This window comes from Python bivittatus, unplaced genomic scaffold (genome assembly GCF_059951505.1).
Source record: "Python bivittatus isolate LINGU-HERP-01145 unplaced genomic scaffold, Pbiv_v1 ctg000590_np1212, whole genome shotgun sequence".
NCBI lineage: Eukaryota > Metazoa > Chordata > Lepidosauria > Squamata > Pythonidae > Python > Python bivittatus.
Genome location: NW_028277086.1, coordinates 2,222,676 through 2,236,189, shown reverse-complemented (window position 1 = coordinate 2,236,189; position 13,514 = coordinate 2,222,676). Strand labels below are relative to the sequence as shown.

At 50.5% G+C, this 13,514-nt stretch overlaps 1 protein-coding gene across 1 annotated transcript in view; it reads right to left on the bottom strand.

Moving 5' to 3' along the window:
- Window positions 1-672: 672 nt before the first annotated feature.
- The window catches only part of LOC103062888 (1-phosphatidylinositol 4,5-bisphosphate phosphodiesterase gamma-1-like), a 62,835-nt gene continuing 49,993 nt past the window's right edge, over window positions 673-13,514 (bottom strand). Inside the window, exons 24-33 of the mRNA XM_088148866.1 lie at window positions 13,395-13,461; window positions 11,826-11,989; window positions 10,599-10,695; window positions 7,835-8,059; window positions 6,245-6,393; window positions 6,021-6,135; window positions 5,227-5,388; window positions 4,529-4,617; window positions 4,149-4,333; window positions 673-3,845 (exon numbers count right to left, since the gene is read on the bottom strand). Of these exons, the coding sequence (XP_088004992.1) occupies window positions 3,794-3,845; window positions 4,149-4,333; window positions 4,529-4,617; window positions 5,227-5,388; window positions 6,021-6,135; window positions 6,245-6,393; window positions 7,835-8,059; window positions 10,599-10,695; window positions 11,826-11,989; window positions 13,395-13,461 (1,305 nt within the window). The 3' untranslated portion in view covers window positions 673-3,793. The remainder of the gene's footprint in view (window positions 3,846-4,148; window positions 4,334-4,528; window positions 4,618-5,226; window positions 5,389-6,020; window positions 6,136-6,244; window positions 6,394-7,834; window positions 8,060-10,598; window positions 10,696-11,825; window positions 11,990-13,394; window positions 13,462-13,514) is intronic.

Here is a 13,514-nt window from a genome sequence, read left to right as displayed (position 1 = left end):
CGGCTGTTTGACTCCTTGACTGTTGATGTGGGAGCGGATGAGCATGGAGGTTAAAATAGAACTTTGAGGGGTGGGTTCTTGGCTATTTTGTGTTGTGTGTCAGGCTTTATTAACCAGAAGCCCCTCCCAGGGGGCTTACAAGGTATAGTGGAAACCAGTGTTTCTCAACCTTGGCAACTTTAAGACGGGGGGACTTCAACTCCCAGAATTCCCTAGCCAGCAAGGTTGGCTGGCTGGGGAATTCTGGGAGTTGAAGTCCCCCCGTCTTAAAGTTGCCAAGGTTGAGAAACACTGGTATACACAGACAAGGAGCCATGGGCTGGCTCAGGTACGACAAAGGGAAGTCTGATGACCTAACTATAAGCAGGCGAGGCTAGTATTTCTGTAAGTCCATTGCAGCAGAAAGCTGAAGAGATGGGCCATGGAGCAAATGAGTCCTTGGGATGTTAAGCCTACCACGAAAGTAGGCAGAAACACAAGCAGACAACTTCTTGTATAAATATTGGCTAAATAGATTTATTTGTTCATACAAAGAAGACAGAATCCCTCCCCAGAGTGGCACCAAAAAGGGCGTGACCTTGGAACAGTGCTGGTGTGCCAACTCTCTTGTGCTTCTTATGTGTACCTCTCCTGAAAAAAAAGGGGGACTTAACTGGGCTATTGACAGTGCTCCCTCCTGCCCAGGAACCGCTGCTGTTCCCTTGGTGAGCTGTTCACATTCAACTGGTGGTCGTTTGGACAATGAACTTGAATTCTGCTGTAGACCCTTCCCTGCTTCCTTGTGTTTCCTCGAGCTTTTGCCTTTGCGAACCCCCGTTGCTGTGGCCTCCCTGGTGTCCGTTACCTACAGTTTAGCCATGGGAATGAGGACAAGAGGATCCCCAGGCTAAAGGCACTGGGAAGGCCATAATTTGGAACTCTCAGTTCCTGCAAAGGCCACCAGAAAGGGCAATTTATTTGTGTCTCGCTTTCAAGCTAGCCAATTTTTTTTTTTTTAAGTCCACCGTTGACTGCTTTTAAGCTGAAGAATTGGTTTTTGACCAAGGTGTGAACTTCGCAAGGAGCTAGCTTAAATGGTGCTAGGGTACCGCTCCAGTGCAAACAGGTGAGCAGCCGGCTCCGTTTCCTCCACATCCAGGGGAAGCCAGGTCTGGGTCCAAAGATGGCAAAAAAACCTGACAGCTTAGCTTTGCAAGAACCAAGCTCTTGAGAATTTGAACGCCCCTTTCCTGAACAACAGGTCAGCTTTCCCGCAAAGAGGCACAAGCAGGACAGTGCTTGAAGTGCTGAAGTTCCTTGCATGCTGTTCTGCAGTTTCCTGGCACCTCAAGCAATCAGAGATCTACCAGAAATACAACTTGTTTTGAAAACGGCTGGAGACGGAACCTCCTTCACAAGTTGTATCTCCAGTTTCTGACATTTCTACAGGGTTTCAGTATTCTTGCCACTGAATGCTTTTTTTTTCTTTGAGTGCTAACTGAAAGCTTACATTGGATGAAATATCCTGTGAAAACTCTTCCTCCTCTGTTGCTTATCTTGCTCGTTTTGAGGAGCACGTGGCAGATTTCACTCCTGTCTTTGGGCCCGTTATCCCTTCAAGAATGGTCATTTTTGCATGGTCCTCTAAGCTACTAAACGCCCCCTTTTCAAATGATTGCCTTCTCCAAGACCCACTGAACGGTTCAGTGCATTTCTCCAAGCAGATGAACCAAGCAACATGGTCCCTTCATGAGGTGAGTTTAGCAAAATGCATTCCAAATTTGGTCAAAAAAGCTTCTACAGCCCAACTAGGATCTGAAATCATCTTAGCCTTTCTCTGTGATTCTTACCAGCTTTCCTTAGTGCAGCCACCCCATTTCTCCTTCACAAATCCCACCCAACTAGGCCAACGAGCTCTTCCTACACTTACTATGCCAGTTCAAATTTCACGGCTCACCTGGCCTGTGGCTCTGAGCTCTGACACTTAGGTGGACCTTCACCTACTACGGCTAAGAGCAGAGTCCTTCCACTTGTGTGACTGTAAGCCAGGTGCTGGAACTGGGGTGAAATACCTGGCTTTTCCTACATGTTTTCCCCCCTTTTGCACCCACGATTCCCCTGCAGAGGGGAGGAAGGAACAAGGCATGAACGAAGCAGATCACCGAAGTGGTCTTTCGTGCACACAGCATTCTTAAAAGAGACTAAATTATATGCCTCCGTTAAGTCTCACACTGGAACTGCTGTTATTTGTTGGGCTTGTTTGAAAAGCGCCCACGCCTGGTCTTCTAGTTCAAGGATTTCTTCCACCAAAGAACGGATTCTCTCTTCCAACCAATCGCCGGCCGTCTTACCTGCCCCTTCTGACCCCCCCGCCCCCCGCCCGGCAGTTTACCGACATACGCAACACCACTCTAGGATGGTGCTCTGATAGGTTGAGGACAAGCAAAAAAAGCAAGGCGAACCTTTCTCTCCATCTCTCTCTCTCCATCTTGGCAACCATAACTGCCTGGAACCCGCCGACCTGTCCCAACTTGTTCGTTTAACAGCCAGCGTTAAAAACAAATGCAAATCACAGCAATAGAAAAGAAAAGATTATGCATTTAAAGAACAGCTGAAGGGTAGAAGCAATTCAGCGAAGAGACAAGTGCCTTTCTCGGATCCCGAAGAGGAATCTGGAGGGGCTGCTTTTGGGAGAGGACGATGGGCTAGGGGTGCCACCGCATCCTCCCCACCTGGGTCCTTTTCTGCTCTCTCGCATCAGGTGTCACGCCTCTGCAGCAGCCTCCTCTTTTCACAGGTGACCCTCACTTAGCTTCCATCAATGTCTGCCTGCTTTAGACCAGCCCCAACATGACAGTCGAGGAAGGTGAGGGGGTGTCCTTGAGTGAAACAATGCAACAAGGATTAACGAAACGAAAATGTTTCTTTTTACGAGCGACATGCCCCCACAGCCTTCAGGTATGGTTATTGGTGGGGGGGGAGAGATTTCCTTCTCATGCCCCACAATAAATAAATAAATATACCTAAGGCTGCCTCCCAGGCGCCATGGCCTGCTGTAAGCAGCGCGTGGGACTAAGTTTGCATCTGGCATCGCTTCTGGAATTCAGGATGGGAAGGAAGGCTACGGGGCTGAGAAGAAGGAAGCTGTCCCGCTGGCAAACCAGACTGATGGTTTATCTTAGCCTCTCCTTCTTGTGTCCAAGGCCTGATACTCCCTTCCACTCAAGAGCTAATCTTGCAGGCACCCTTTAGGATCTGGCAGGCAAATCCTCTTGATCCCCAGGACTCCTCCCCCCTCTCCACTTTTGTCCTGCTCCTTCTCAGCTGGCTCCACCAGGTTTCTACTGTGCAAAAACACATTCTCTGGGAAAGTTAGATTAGAGGCACTTGCTACTGCCCTAGGTTGCACCAAAGCCAAAAATAATAATAATAATAATAATAATAATAAATCATAATAAAGGCCCATCTTCCCAATCCACAAGGAAGGAAAACCTGGATTAAAACAGAGCTCTGATGAACGTGTTGAAGAAGAGATTGACTGTGGGAGCTGCAGACCTCAGAGGCAGGAAGAGCTGAACCAGCCTGTGTCACAGAGGGTGAAAACGGTTGGTGAGGATGCCTGCTTCCTATGCATGGAGGAAAGCTCCTGCTGAGGTCGCCTTACCCCTGTGGCTGCTGTCCCAGCAGCCAGGGAGGCCATCAGGATTTGGTGAGCCTGAAGGATGTCTCGTATTCAGCACCTCCTGGAAGGTCGGAGAAGAGTCTGTGGCGATCTCTCCAGGAGGACAGGAAAACCGGGAAAGTTCAGTTCAGTTCAGTTACGCTTGTTGGCCAACTGCCGGTCTCGCTTCTTCTTCTCCATCAACCTGCGTTAGAAACAGAACATGGCTTGAGAAGAGGAAAAGTATTTGCCCAAGAGGAACGACAGGCATGGCCGGAGACCTCTGATTTTAGTGGACTAATCCCCAGTAGGGCTTCCTCTTCTCTTTAGGCTGCTCTTGGGTCTTTGATGCAACAGCAAAGTCGCTAGCTTGGAAGACTTCTCCACCACCCTGAGAAACCAGAGCAGCGGTCTAGTAGAAGAGCCACCGCGGCTACAACAGACCTGCTTTGTAATGGGAGAGGGTGAATTTACACCAAGGATGGCGGGAAGGCAGGTCACCACTCACTTCCTATTGCGTGCTTCGGTCAGCTCCATGAGCTGCTCTTGCGCCACCCTCAGTTCATCCAGCCGCTGCTGGTAACGCGAGTCGCAACTGTTGCTGTGCTCCAGGTTAGACACCTGGCTGGAGAGCTCGTTAGCCCGGTCCCGTAGTTGCTGGATGGAGGAGTACAAGTTCTCGTCATCTTCTTCCTGCAAAAGAGGCACAGAGCCTCGAGGTCTTGCCCAGACCTTCAAGAGGCACCTTCCAGCTGCTTCTACATTCCTCCTGCTGTTGATTTTCTGGGGTCTCCTTTTCAAGGACTAACCAGCCCAACCCTGCCTAGCTTCCAAGCTCAGGTGCTGCCCCTCCCTGCTCCCCTTTCTAAAAGGACGCCCTGAGCTTACCTTGGCATTGATGATTTCAATGTGGAGCAGCAGAGAAGCCAGTTCAAGATCCTCACTGTAGCTGTTCTTCAGCGGCACTGACCGGTAGCCTGTGGACAAAGAAGCAGGACAGAATCCCAAATCCTTCACATGCAAAAGCTGGACAGCAAAGCACATGATTTGCTGTCAAACGTTACTGATCTGCTCTGCTCTCTTCTAAGTCAAGCATCAGCTGCCGGGTCCTGTTCTAGGCCACGTGAAGCCCTCCTCTTTCTACCGGCCGGGCGTTTCATCAATGGTTGGGAAGCCATGTCTCTCATGAAGGATGCTGGGAGTTGTATTCAGTGACCCCTGGGTGGCCCACAGCTCCCCACTCTTCCTTAATTCCTGACTTGGAATCCCCTTCCTGGAATCCTAGAGCTGAAATGCTTCATTTAAGGCTACAGCTTTTCAGAAGCCTCTCTGGCAGACGGAGGTTCAGTCATGCAGAGGTGGAAAACCACCTTCTAGCAAGCAGAGGATTTCAATTCAGATGTCAATCCATAATGCAGCAGGACCAAAAGAGACCAGCCGGGTGATGGAGGTTTCCCACCAGTTCCACAAAAGGGAGGCTGGGTTGCTTTGATCCAACGGGGATACAGCCGTTGACTTCCAAGGGGAAGCAAGCGAATGTTGCAGGGGGAAGTGGGGAGCGGGAGGGTGAGCAGGTGAGCTGGTACCTGTTTTGAGGCTTTTGACAGGGAAGGTAGCCTGGGCCAAGAAATTGGGGTCACTGAACATGTCTTCCTCATAAACCACGAAGCGCAGAAAGGCAAATTCGGGGTTGTTGATGTCGAAGACAAACTGCTTGACCAGCCAGACAGGATTGAGACCGTTGTCAGCTGTGAGCAAAGGGAGGACAAAAGACATTCAGGTCAAGGAGCCTTCAGACCCAACTTCACTGAGGGTGGCAGATTTGCACGTTCTAAAAATGGGCAGACGGCACCCATTTTCTGCATGGTTCAGGGGTGTTCAAGGCTGAAATTTGCTTCTCCGAGGCTTAAGGCATCCTTTCTGCCATTTCACCTCTGCCCTCCCCCACATGGAACAAACAAAAATACCATCCAGGCTGGCAGGTTTGCCCCTCCCCCAACTCAGAGGACCCTCAGGGCTACAGAAATGGCTCCAGCTGGGACTTCTTCAGCCCTCCTGCCTCAAACCCAGCAGAATGATGGGAAAAAACCTGGGGGGAGAGATTCCCACCAGATCCAAACTTTGAAGACTCCCCTGAATGGGTCTCTGCCTGCACCAACCCTGGGAGACTCCTCAGGCAATTCTGACTTCGTTGAGTTGGTCAAGGAGCCCCCAGGTGGTACCAGGCGCAGCTGGCCGGGTGCTGCTCTGTGAAAGAGACAGCGTTGGGGCAAGGTAATCTCTCCTCTCCTCAATCGGTTCACCCACGTCCCCTGGCGTTTGAAGCATTTGCTGGACGTAGAAGAGCCAGAACACACCCCGCTAGTACCCGATTTCTTACCTACAACGTCCGTCTTGTTTTTGCTGTTGTCAAACTCTGAGCCACACACCTCCACCTCCACGAACGGGCAAACGATGCTGCGGCCGTTTTTGGGGAGGTGCCGGGCCCCTAAGATCTGCAGGGAGGAAGAACGGGAGGAGGTTAGGTGGGCACGGCAGGAACCCCAAAAGAGGCAGCTGAACCGGGTGGTGGGGAGGCTTCCCATGAGGTCCCAGCTAACTGACCTGCAACTGGACGGTGATGGGCTCCACGTGCTTCAGGCTGCTCTTGTCAAAAGGGTCAAAAAGGTCATCCCGCATCATGTCCGGCTGCAAGACGTACCCGCTGCGCCCACCCAGCGCGAACAGCGATTGGTTCAGCTGCATTGGTTTGTCTGGAAGCACAGACCCATCGGGACTCAGAGGAAAGAGCCGCGGCTGCTGCAGGAGACCCTGGGAGATCAGAGCAGGAGGCCTTCAAGGCCGCTGGTCTCCTGCTCTGACCTCACAGAGTCTACGTACTCTCAGGAATCCTTAGAACAAGCTGCTCTGGCCCAACCCAGCATTTACAGCTTTGCTCTTAGGCAGGCGTGTGTGCCCCACATGTGCAAGTAAAACCCAAACACAGAGCCTTTATGTTTCCTCAGTCTGGGCCCATCCCTGGAACTTCTGCCTGTGACTAGAGAGAAGGAGGCCCTGATGGACTGGACTGGACCGGACTGGACAGCCATTTGTCCAAGATGGTATGAGGACTCCTGCCTTGGGCAGGGAGTTGGACTAGAAGACCTCCAAGGTCCCTTCCAACCCTAGATTCCGATGCTACGATCTCTGCTGGCATCCTCGCTTAGCTGCAGGAGAGGCAGAGCCTCTCCCAGCCTGAGGTCCTTTAGAAGGCAAGGCTTCTGCTTCCACAGTCCCAGCTGCCATGATGGCAAGCGGACGATGGATGGAGATCAACCAACCGGGGAGAAAGCTATGATAAATCTGGTCCTAGCAGGATCCACAGCATGTCTCAAGAAAGCTCAGCAGGGCAGGATCTGGTTAGCATTTGGATGGAAACCCCTCAGGAAATAGCACGTTTGGGGAAGTCGAAACAACTTACTGGAAGAAGGGAATGAGAAACATTTTCCACACGGTCGATAAGAAAACTACATGAGCCTTTTATATAGTCTTGAGAAATCAGGCTCAAGGTAAGAGGGATTCTGCACTTTTTTTTTTTTTTTAGATCAACCACAGCAACGATGGAAGGGGCCACATTAGATCCCCATGTTTGCTTTAATCATCTTCCTTCCTGCCTTCCGGCTTTTTAAATTTATTTACTTATTTAAATCTCAGGTAGACTCTGGGCAGCTTACAAAATCCAAATAAGCAGTTAAAGCAGTTTTAAAAGAGTCCACAGCTCAGACCAAAAACAGCTGTAACGCTAACAATAAACGCACCATCGCATTAACCCTGGGCCTGGGAGCAGAGCCAGGTCTAAGGGCTTTCCATAACCCCAGGAGTTCCTTGTCTCCATGCGATGCCTACAGCCCAGAGGGGACACACTCGCTTTGTAAAAAGACCGCCAGTCCCATCTGTGCCCTTTCCAGGGAAAGACCCTGTTCGGCTTGGCAGCCCAAAGACCCCGGCTGAGCACAGGGACTCCTTAGTGCTGGACAGATGAAGAGCCTGACTGCAGGTGAAACCAGCTTCCACTGGGTTTCTGCTACAAAGATGATTACTGGGCAACCGGCTATGCGTTGACGCCCCAGACAAAGTGGGGGCCCAGGGCCCAACTCGGCCCCAGAGCTGCTCGAGGAGGACTGCCAGCCGCGGCCAGAAGCAGAGCCCACGTACCGGGGGTCTGGAAGTTGAGGGCCACTAACTGGCTGCCACAGATCCACATGGGCAACGGGTCGTAGTTGGAGGAGTCGAGGCGCTGTCCCTTGGGGTAAATGCGGCTCAGCTGCCGCCGGTTGTACTGGAGGAATTTTTTCCCCTTGCTGCGGTTGGCGTATTTCTCCGCCTTGGTCTCCGGGAAGGACGACATATCCCGGTAACAGGCCTTCTCTGTGCCGATCTCTGGAAAGGAAAACAGGTCAAGGAGTCGGCTGTCCTGGATGCTGACCGTTTGCAGCTTGGGCGATGCCCCTGCAGGGCGGGGAGGGGGAGTAACGACAAGCATCCGTAGAGCGTAGGTTTTCGCAGCCGTTGTTTCCTGATGAACTGACCTGCAGGGAGTGCTGCCACCGGAGACAACGAAGGGGTGTCTGTTTCTGTGGCAGTGAAATATCAGCACATGTTCATTGTCTCACATGGCACTGCCCTGACTTCATTTCGTTAATGAAGACTATTTAAAGACTGCACCATTAGTGCAGAGTAAAAACATTATTCACCGCCTTATCAAATGCAGAGACTTTGATCAAGGGAATGGCCTGTGACGCTAAGGCCCAGCTCAGGCGGTGTGGGCATTTCTTGGAAGATAAGATTGTTTACAGCGAACAAAATCTGAGGTGTTTGCATCCTAATTCTGCACCAGAGAAGAAAACCTTGGTTTGCCAGGTTGTCTCTAATCAGAGATCCTAGCTTGCACAGAAGAGTGTGAGCATGCTTGGGGTAAAAGGGGACTTCAGCCCAAATGTGCCCAAACTGGCTGGCACGGTCCTGATGCTTAGCACGTAATGCTGCGTGCGCACAATTGCGGCAAAGGCTGTTCCCCACCTTCTCCATCTTACCAAAAAGCATTCTTTGAGAGCTTTGACTGACCACAGTGAGTATCTGTGGGCCCATGTGGTGAGAGACATATGGAGATTACAACCTGGAGCGGAAGAGGATATGGTTGGGAGCACAAATTCGCCATGGAATGAAAAGAAATAGAAAAAAATGCATACGTGATGGGTTTGTGAAACTAAGGGAAAGGGGAAGAGTGTCACAGATGTGAATAAAGATGGCCTGATTTTGAGGAATGGAGAGATGTAAAGGAGGAGGCTTAATTCAGAATACAAGGGCTAAAACGTAGGCCAGGACTGGTGCCATCTAGGTGGCTCTTGGTGCATATGAGGGAAGGAATCCATGGCCTGCTGAGAGATAAGAGGTGGAACTGGAAGAACTGGGGGTCAGCTGTGGAATGACTGCACCACATTCTGAATGAGAGGAAACAGAAGAAAAAAAATATTCAGCTAAATGACATGAGTGATATGTGGGAACAAGACGAGAGAGTTTTTAAAAAGCTATTGTGTCTTCTTAGACTCAGACTGGTGACTGGCAGGGATCCCCTCCGAAAAAGGGCGGCCTGGCCCAAGTGAGGGGTTTAAGCAAGGCCTCTTCATGGGTGCCCCTGACAAAGGAACGGACATTTCAGCTGTGAAGCATGTTGAGAATGAAAGGCAGGGAGACTTAGCGAAGGGTTCAAGGGGCCTGAGAATTTCTAACGTGGACAAACCTTTTGGGTAGTGTCAAGAGTGAAACTTGAGGGAAAAAAGGCATGGAAGAAAAGAAAAAGAGTGAAAGAAAGGGAAAAAAAAGGATGATGAAAGGGAAAGAGAATACAAGCCTTGTAGGGAAAGTGCCAGAAAACAGATTAATCTCCCAACGGAATGAATGGAAAGGAGAGATGATCTGGAAGCCGCTTGCAACAGAGTGAAAAGACTGAGTTGCACAATGCCCAAGAAGCCTGTGGAATTATGCTCCTGGGACGCCTGAAAAAGGACGCCTGGCAGAATGAGGCAAGTAAAAGAGGCTGCAGAGGAGAAAAATAGGCCAAACATGAGAATAAAAGAAAGATACTGTCTCATTTGCATACAGAGAGAAAGGACATTAAAAGGAATGTTGCGAAAAAGAAAGCAAGAAACAGTTAAGATAAAAGAGGCAGTAAAAACGCAGGGTGATTTTGATGGAGATAAAAAACAAATGGGAGGAGCTGAAGAGGGCTGACAAGAAGCCTGCAGAGGAGCGGATGGATTTAAGAATAAGTCATGAAACGCCTTGGGATGAAAGTGCGCTGAAGGAACGCCGGAAAGGGTGTTTTCAAGATCTGAACTGGAGTAAAAATGATACATTGAAAAGTGGAGCTGAACCGCTGTATAGATAATAAAAAAAGAAAGTTAAAAATGAAACCAAACACTCTGAGAATATGGCACAACAGCGAAGCTGCAGGTGTAGACATGTAACTGGAGCAGCCATAAAGCCTGAAACAGGTTGGCTAATGAAGCGGTTGGGTGACTTCTTCAAACCACACGCGGAAGCTGCTCGTTACCATTCCTCTCTGCAAAGGGGAGAGTCGCGAGAGTGAATGGGAAAGCAGCAGGGGAGGTGGCTCCAAAGAGCGTCTGGGGAAGTGTTGGGCAGAATTCTAAGCAAGCGGGCGAGGAGGTCACAGTGAGGAGAGTCTGGAAACGCGGACAGGTTTTATGGCGTGGCTTCCTGGACTCTCAGGCTGGACTGGCCGGCGCTTCCGGACAGGCTGACCCTCGCGCGTCTCTTAGACTACAGTCAGGTGCTTCGGGCACCGGGCAGAAAAGTAATCAGGCCGCTGGTGGCCAGGATCAACCCGTCCGAAGCGAGTAGCCTCAGGCCAGCCTGCTCTGAGGCAGAAGATGGGGCGGGGGGCAACACAACTCACTCTCCTCATCAAAGGGCACCGGGCGGCAATAAACGACCAGTTCTGACAGCTCCAGGGCGATCTTCTTCCTCCGCTCCATGATCTTCCCTTCCTGCATCTGCACGCAAGACAGAGAGACCCCAATCAGGAGTAATCCGGAGAGCATCTCTTCCACCCCTCCACGCACAGGCGCGCCCGCAAAGCAAAGACATTCCAACTTGCTCTTCTCCCACGTCAGTCACAGGGTCTCAGAGGGGCTGCTTCTCCCAGAGAAGAAAGCAACATGCAGGCAACCTCTTCACGTGCCAGCCTTGGAAGATAAAGGGATGGGCAAGTCTGGAAGTAGGCCTAAAGCTGCCATCGCACAGTTCTAAAGAGATGGGTCAGGCTCTGAGATCATGGAAGAAGTGTATTTCAGGACAGCGGAGACGGCAAGAGCCCCAGCTGAGATATTTAGAGCCGGTCTTCTTCCACAAGGTCCTTTGGCCATTTCTGGCATAAGAATCTGCAAACTGCAGGTTGTAGGTCAAATCCAGAAATCAGATTGGATCTACCACCTGAACAGCCAACTGCCTGCTCTGTGAATCAGCTGAGCCGGGAGCAGAAAGGAGGCACGGCTACATCTCCCTGGAAAATAACCTTGAAGAGATGCCTTCAGAAGCTTCCCAGAAGACAAGCGTGAATCTTGGCACTGGCAGGAAGAATTTCCCTTCTGGTTTGGGAAATAAGTGGGGTGGGGGGGAGAGAATCCATTCTGCTTTGCTAGAATTACGCCTGCTGGGTGTTTCCATTGCCGTAACGCTCGGACATCAAATAACTCATAAAATAAATTGGCCTGACCCTTTGTTTGGTATCGTGGCACAATACCGATGCTTTTCCAAAGGGATCTGGTCATTTCACTTCCCTACCGCATGTGAAAGGAGGGGCCGCTTTTTCCACAGCCCCTCAACTTGTACAATTAACACTTAAAACGTGCACGATTTGCAAGACGGGGGGCTGTATAACTGGAAGTACTGTAACATGAAATAAAATAAAAGATGTGTGGGACATTTTGATGTTCTCTTCCTTTGGCCAGTACAGACAGAACTAGCCCTTGAGTGCATCCTGAGTCCCATTCTGCCAGATTTGATCCCAGAAACAAGTTTCCAAAAGTTATAGGATTCCATAACTTCAACTGGCAGCTTCTGGGGCCAACCCAAAATCTGGGGAAGCGGGTCTCTGATCAGAGCCTTCCATAAGGAGACTCACCCTGGCATCTGCATTCTGTGTGGCCTCCCGGATCTTGGCCACCCAGTCGTTAAGCTCCTCCAGAGTATCCGTGGCGACGTCCAGCGACTGGGATGGGTGGGTCATCTGCTGAGAATGGATGGTGAAGACAAAGGGTTTGGAGCTCCTCCCGTCTTTGGAGATAACTACAAGGACATCAGAGGAGCGGCTTTACTGGAAGAGGCTCCCAACACAGGATGGTGGGGAGGAGCACGCGGGCGCAGAGGGTTGCTGCTCTCCCAGTTGGGGCACAACTACTCAAAAAGGACAGGGATTGACTGGGTGCCACGTGAAGTGGTGGGATCTCCTTCAGTGGAGAAGGTCTTTGCACAGCAGCTGAAGGGTCATCTGTCCAAGATATTGTAGTGTCTCTTCCCCTGAGCAGGGGTTGGCTAGGGCAGGGTTCCTCAACCTTGGCAACTTTAAGACGGGTGGACTTCAACTCCCAGAATTCCCCAGCCAGCTTTGCAAATTGGGGAATTCTGGGAGTTGAAGTCCACCCGTCTTAAAGTTGCCAAGGTTGAGGAACCCTGGGCTAGAGGACCTTGACCTTAACTTGAACTCTATGATTCTATGTGCTTGTTCTTCTTAAAAAACAACAACATTGATTTAAATTATTTGTACTGTGGGAAACAGTTATTAAAAATTTAAAGTAGGATTTCTAGAAGTGTGGTCTTTTAATTCAGATAAACTGCTGATAGAGGAAAAGGATCGCTTTTTGCCATAATATGATTGTTTGTCAAACATCTTGCACCCCCTCCCCCAAAACAGGCTTCCCCCACCTGAGGGTCTCCCATATGGCATGATGTGTAGGGGTCCCAACGCACCTGTCCTCCAGGAGTTCAAGACCACTTCCACGGATAATAATAATATTATTACCCAAAGAGGTAGGGTGAGCCCAGAGGCACCCTCTGAGCATCTGTGGCTGAGCGCAATGAACCTGGCTCTCCTTCCACTGGGTGGGAGTCAAAGAAGTCAACATGGCAGCTGCAACCTTCCTATCAAAGCCCTGCCTTCTTTTACACGCATCATGCTCAGCCACCATCTTGACTTTTGTGATCCACATGGACACTTCTGGTCTCCCCGGTCTCCTTCCACCACCCAAATCACTACAGCCGACTGCCTGTGAATTCTGAAGGCTGCAATCATAACACGTGAGGAGATCATCTTGGGCCGGTCCCTCACCGCCTCCACCACCCTAAGAACACACACAGGCTGTGTGAGATCACATGAGGGCATTCACCCAATGTGATTCTTGGGTAATTTTAACTAGTGGGTAGTGGTGGTGAACAGTTATGTGCGTACTTTACGACATGGTATGAACTCAACCCCTTTGCGTAGCTTACTGAATTGCACCAACCCAGAAAAGGAGTTAACTCAGTAACCAGGATAAGCAAGGTATGGATGCAACAGCAGCTCTTCTAAATCAGGAGGAGCCCAAAGGACGGCGACACACATCCGTGGCCAGCAGAAGAGGCTCCTGTACCCAAGACTCTTCCTCGGATGCCCTTCATTACTCACCACATGCCATCCTCTGCGCAAGACACTCACCAACATGGCAGGACGGAACATCGATGAACCCTTTCAGGAAGTTGCCCAAAGGACTGTTCTCCACCGACTGGGGCAGGTGGGGGGAGAGAGAGAGAGAAAAGAGGAGGGCAGAAACGTTAA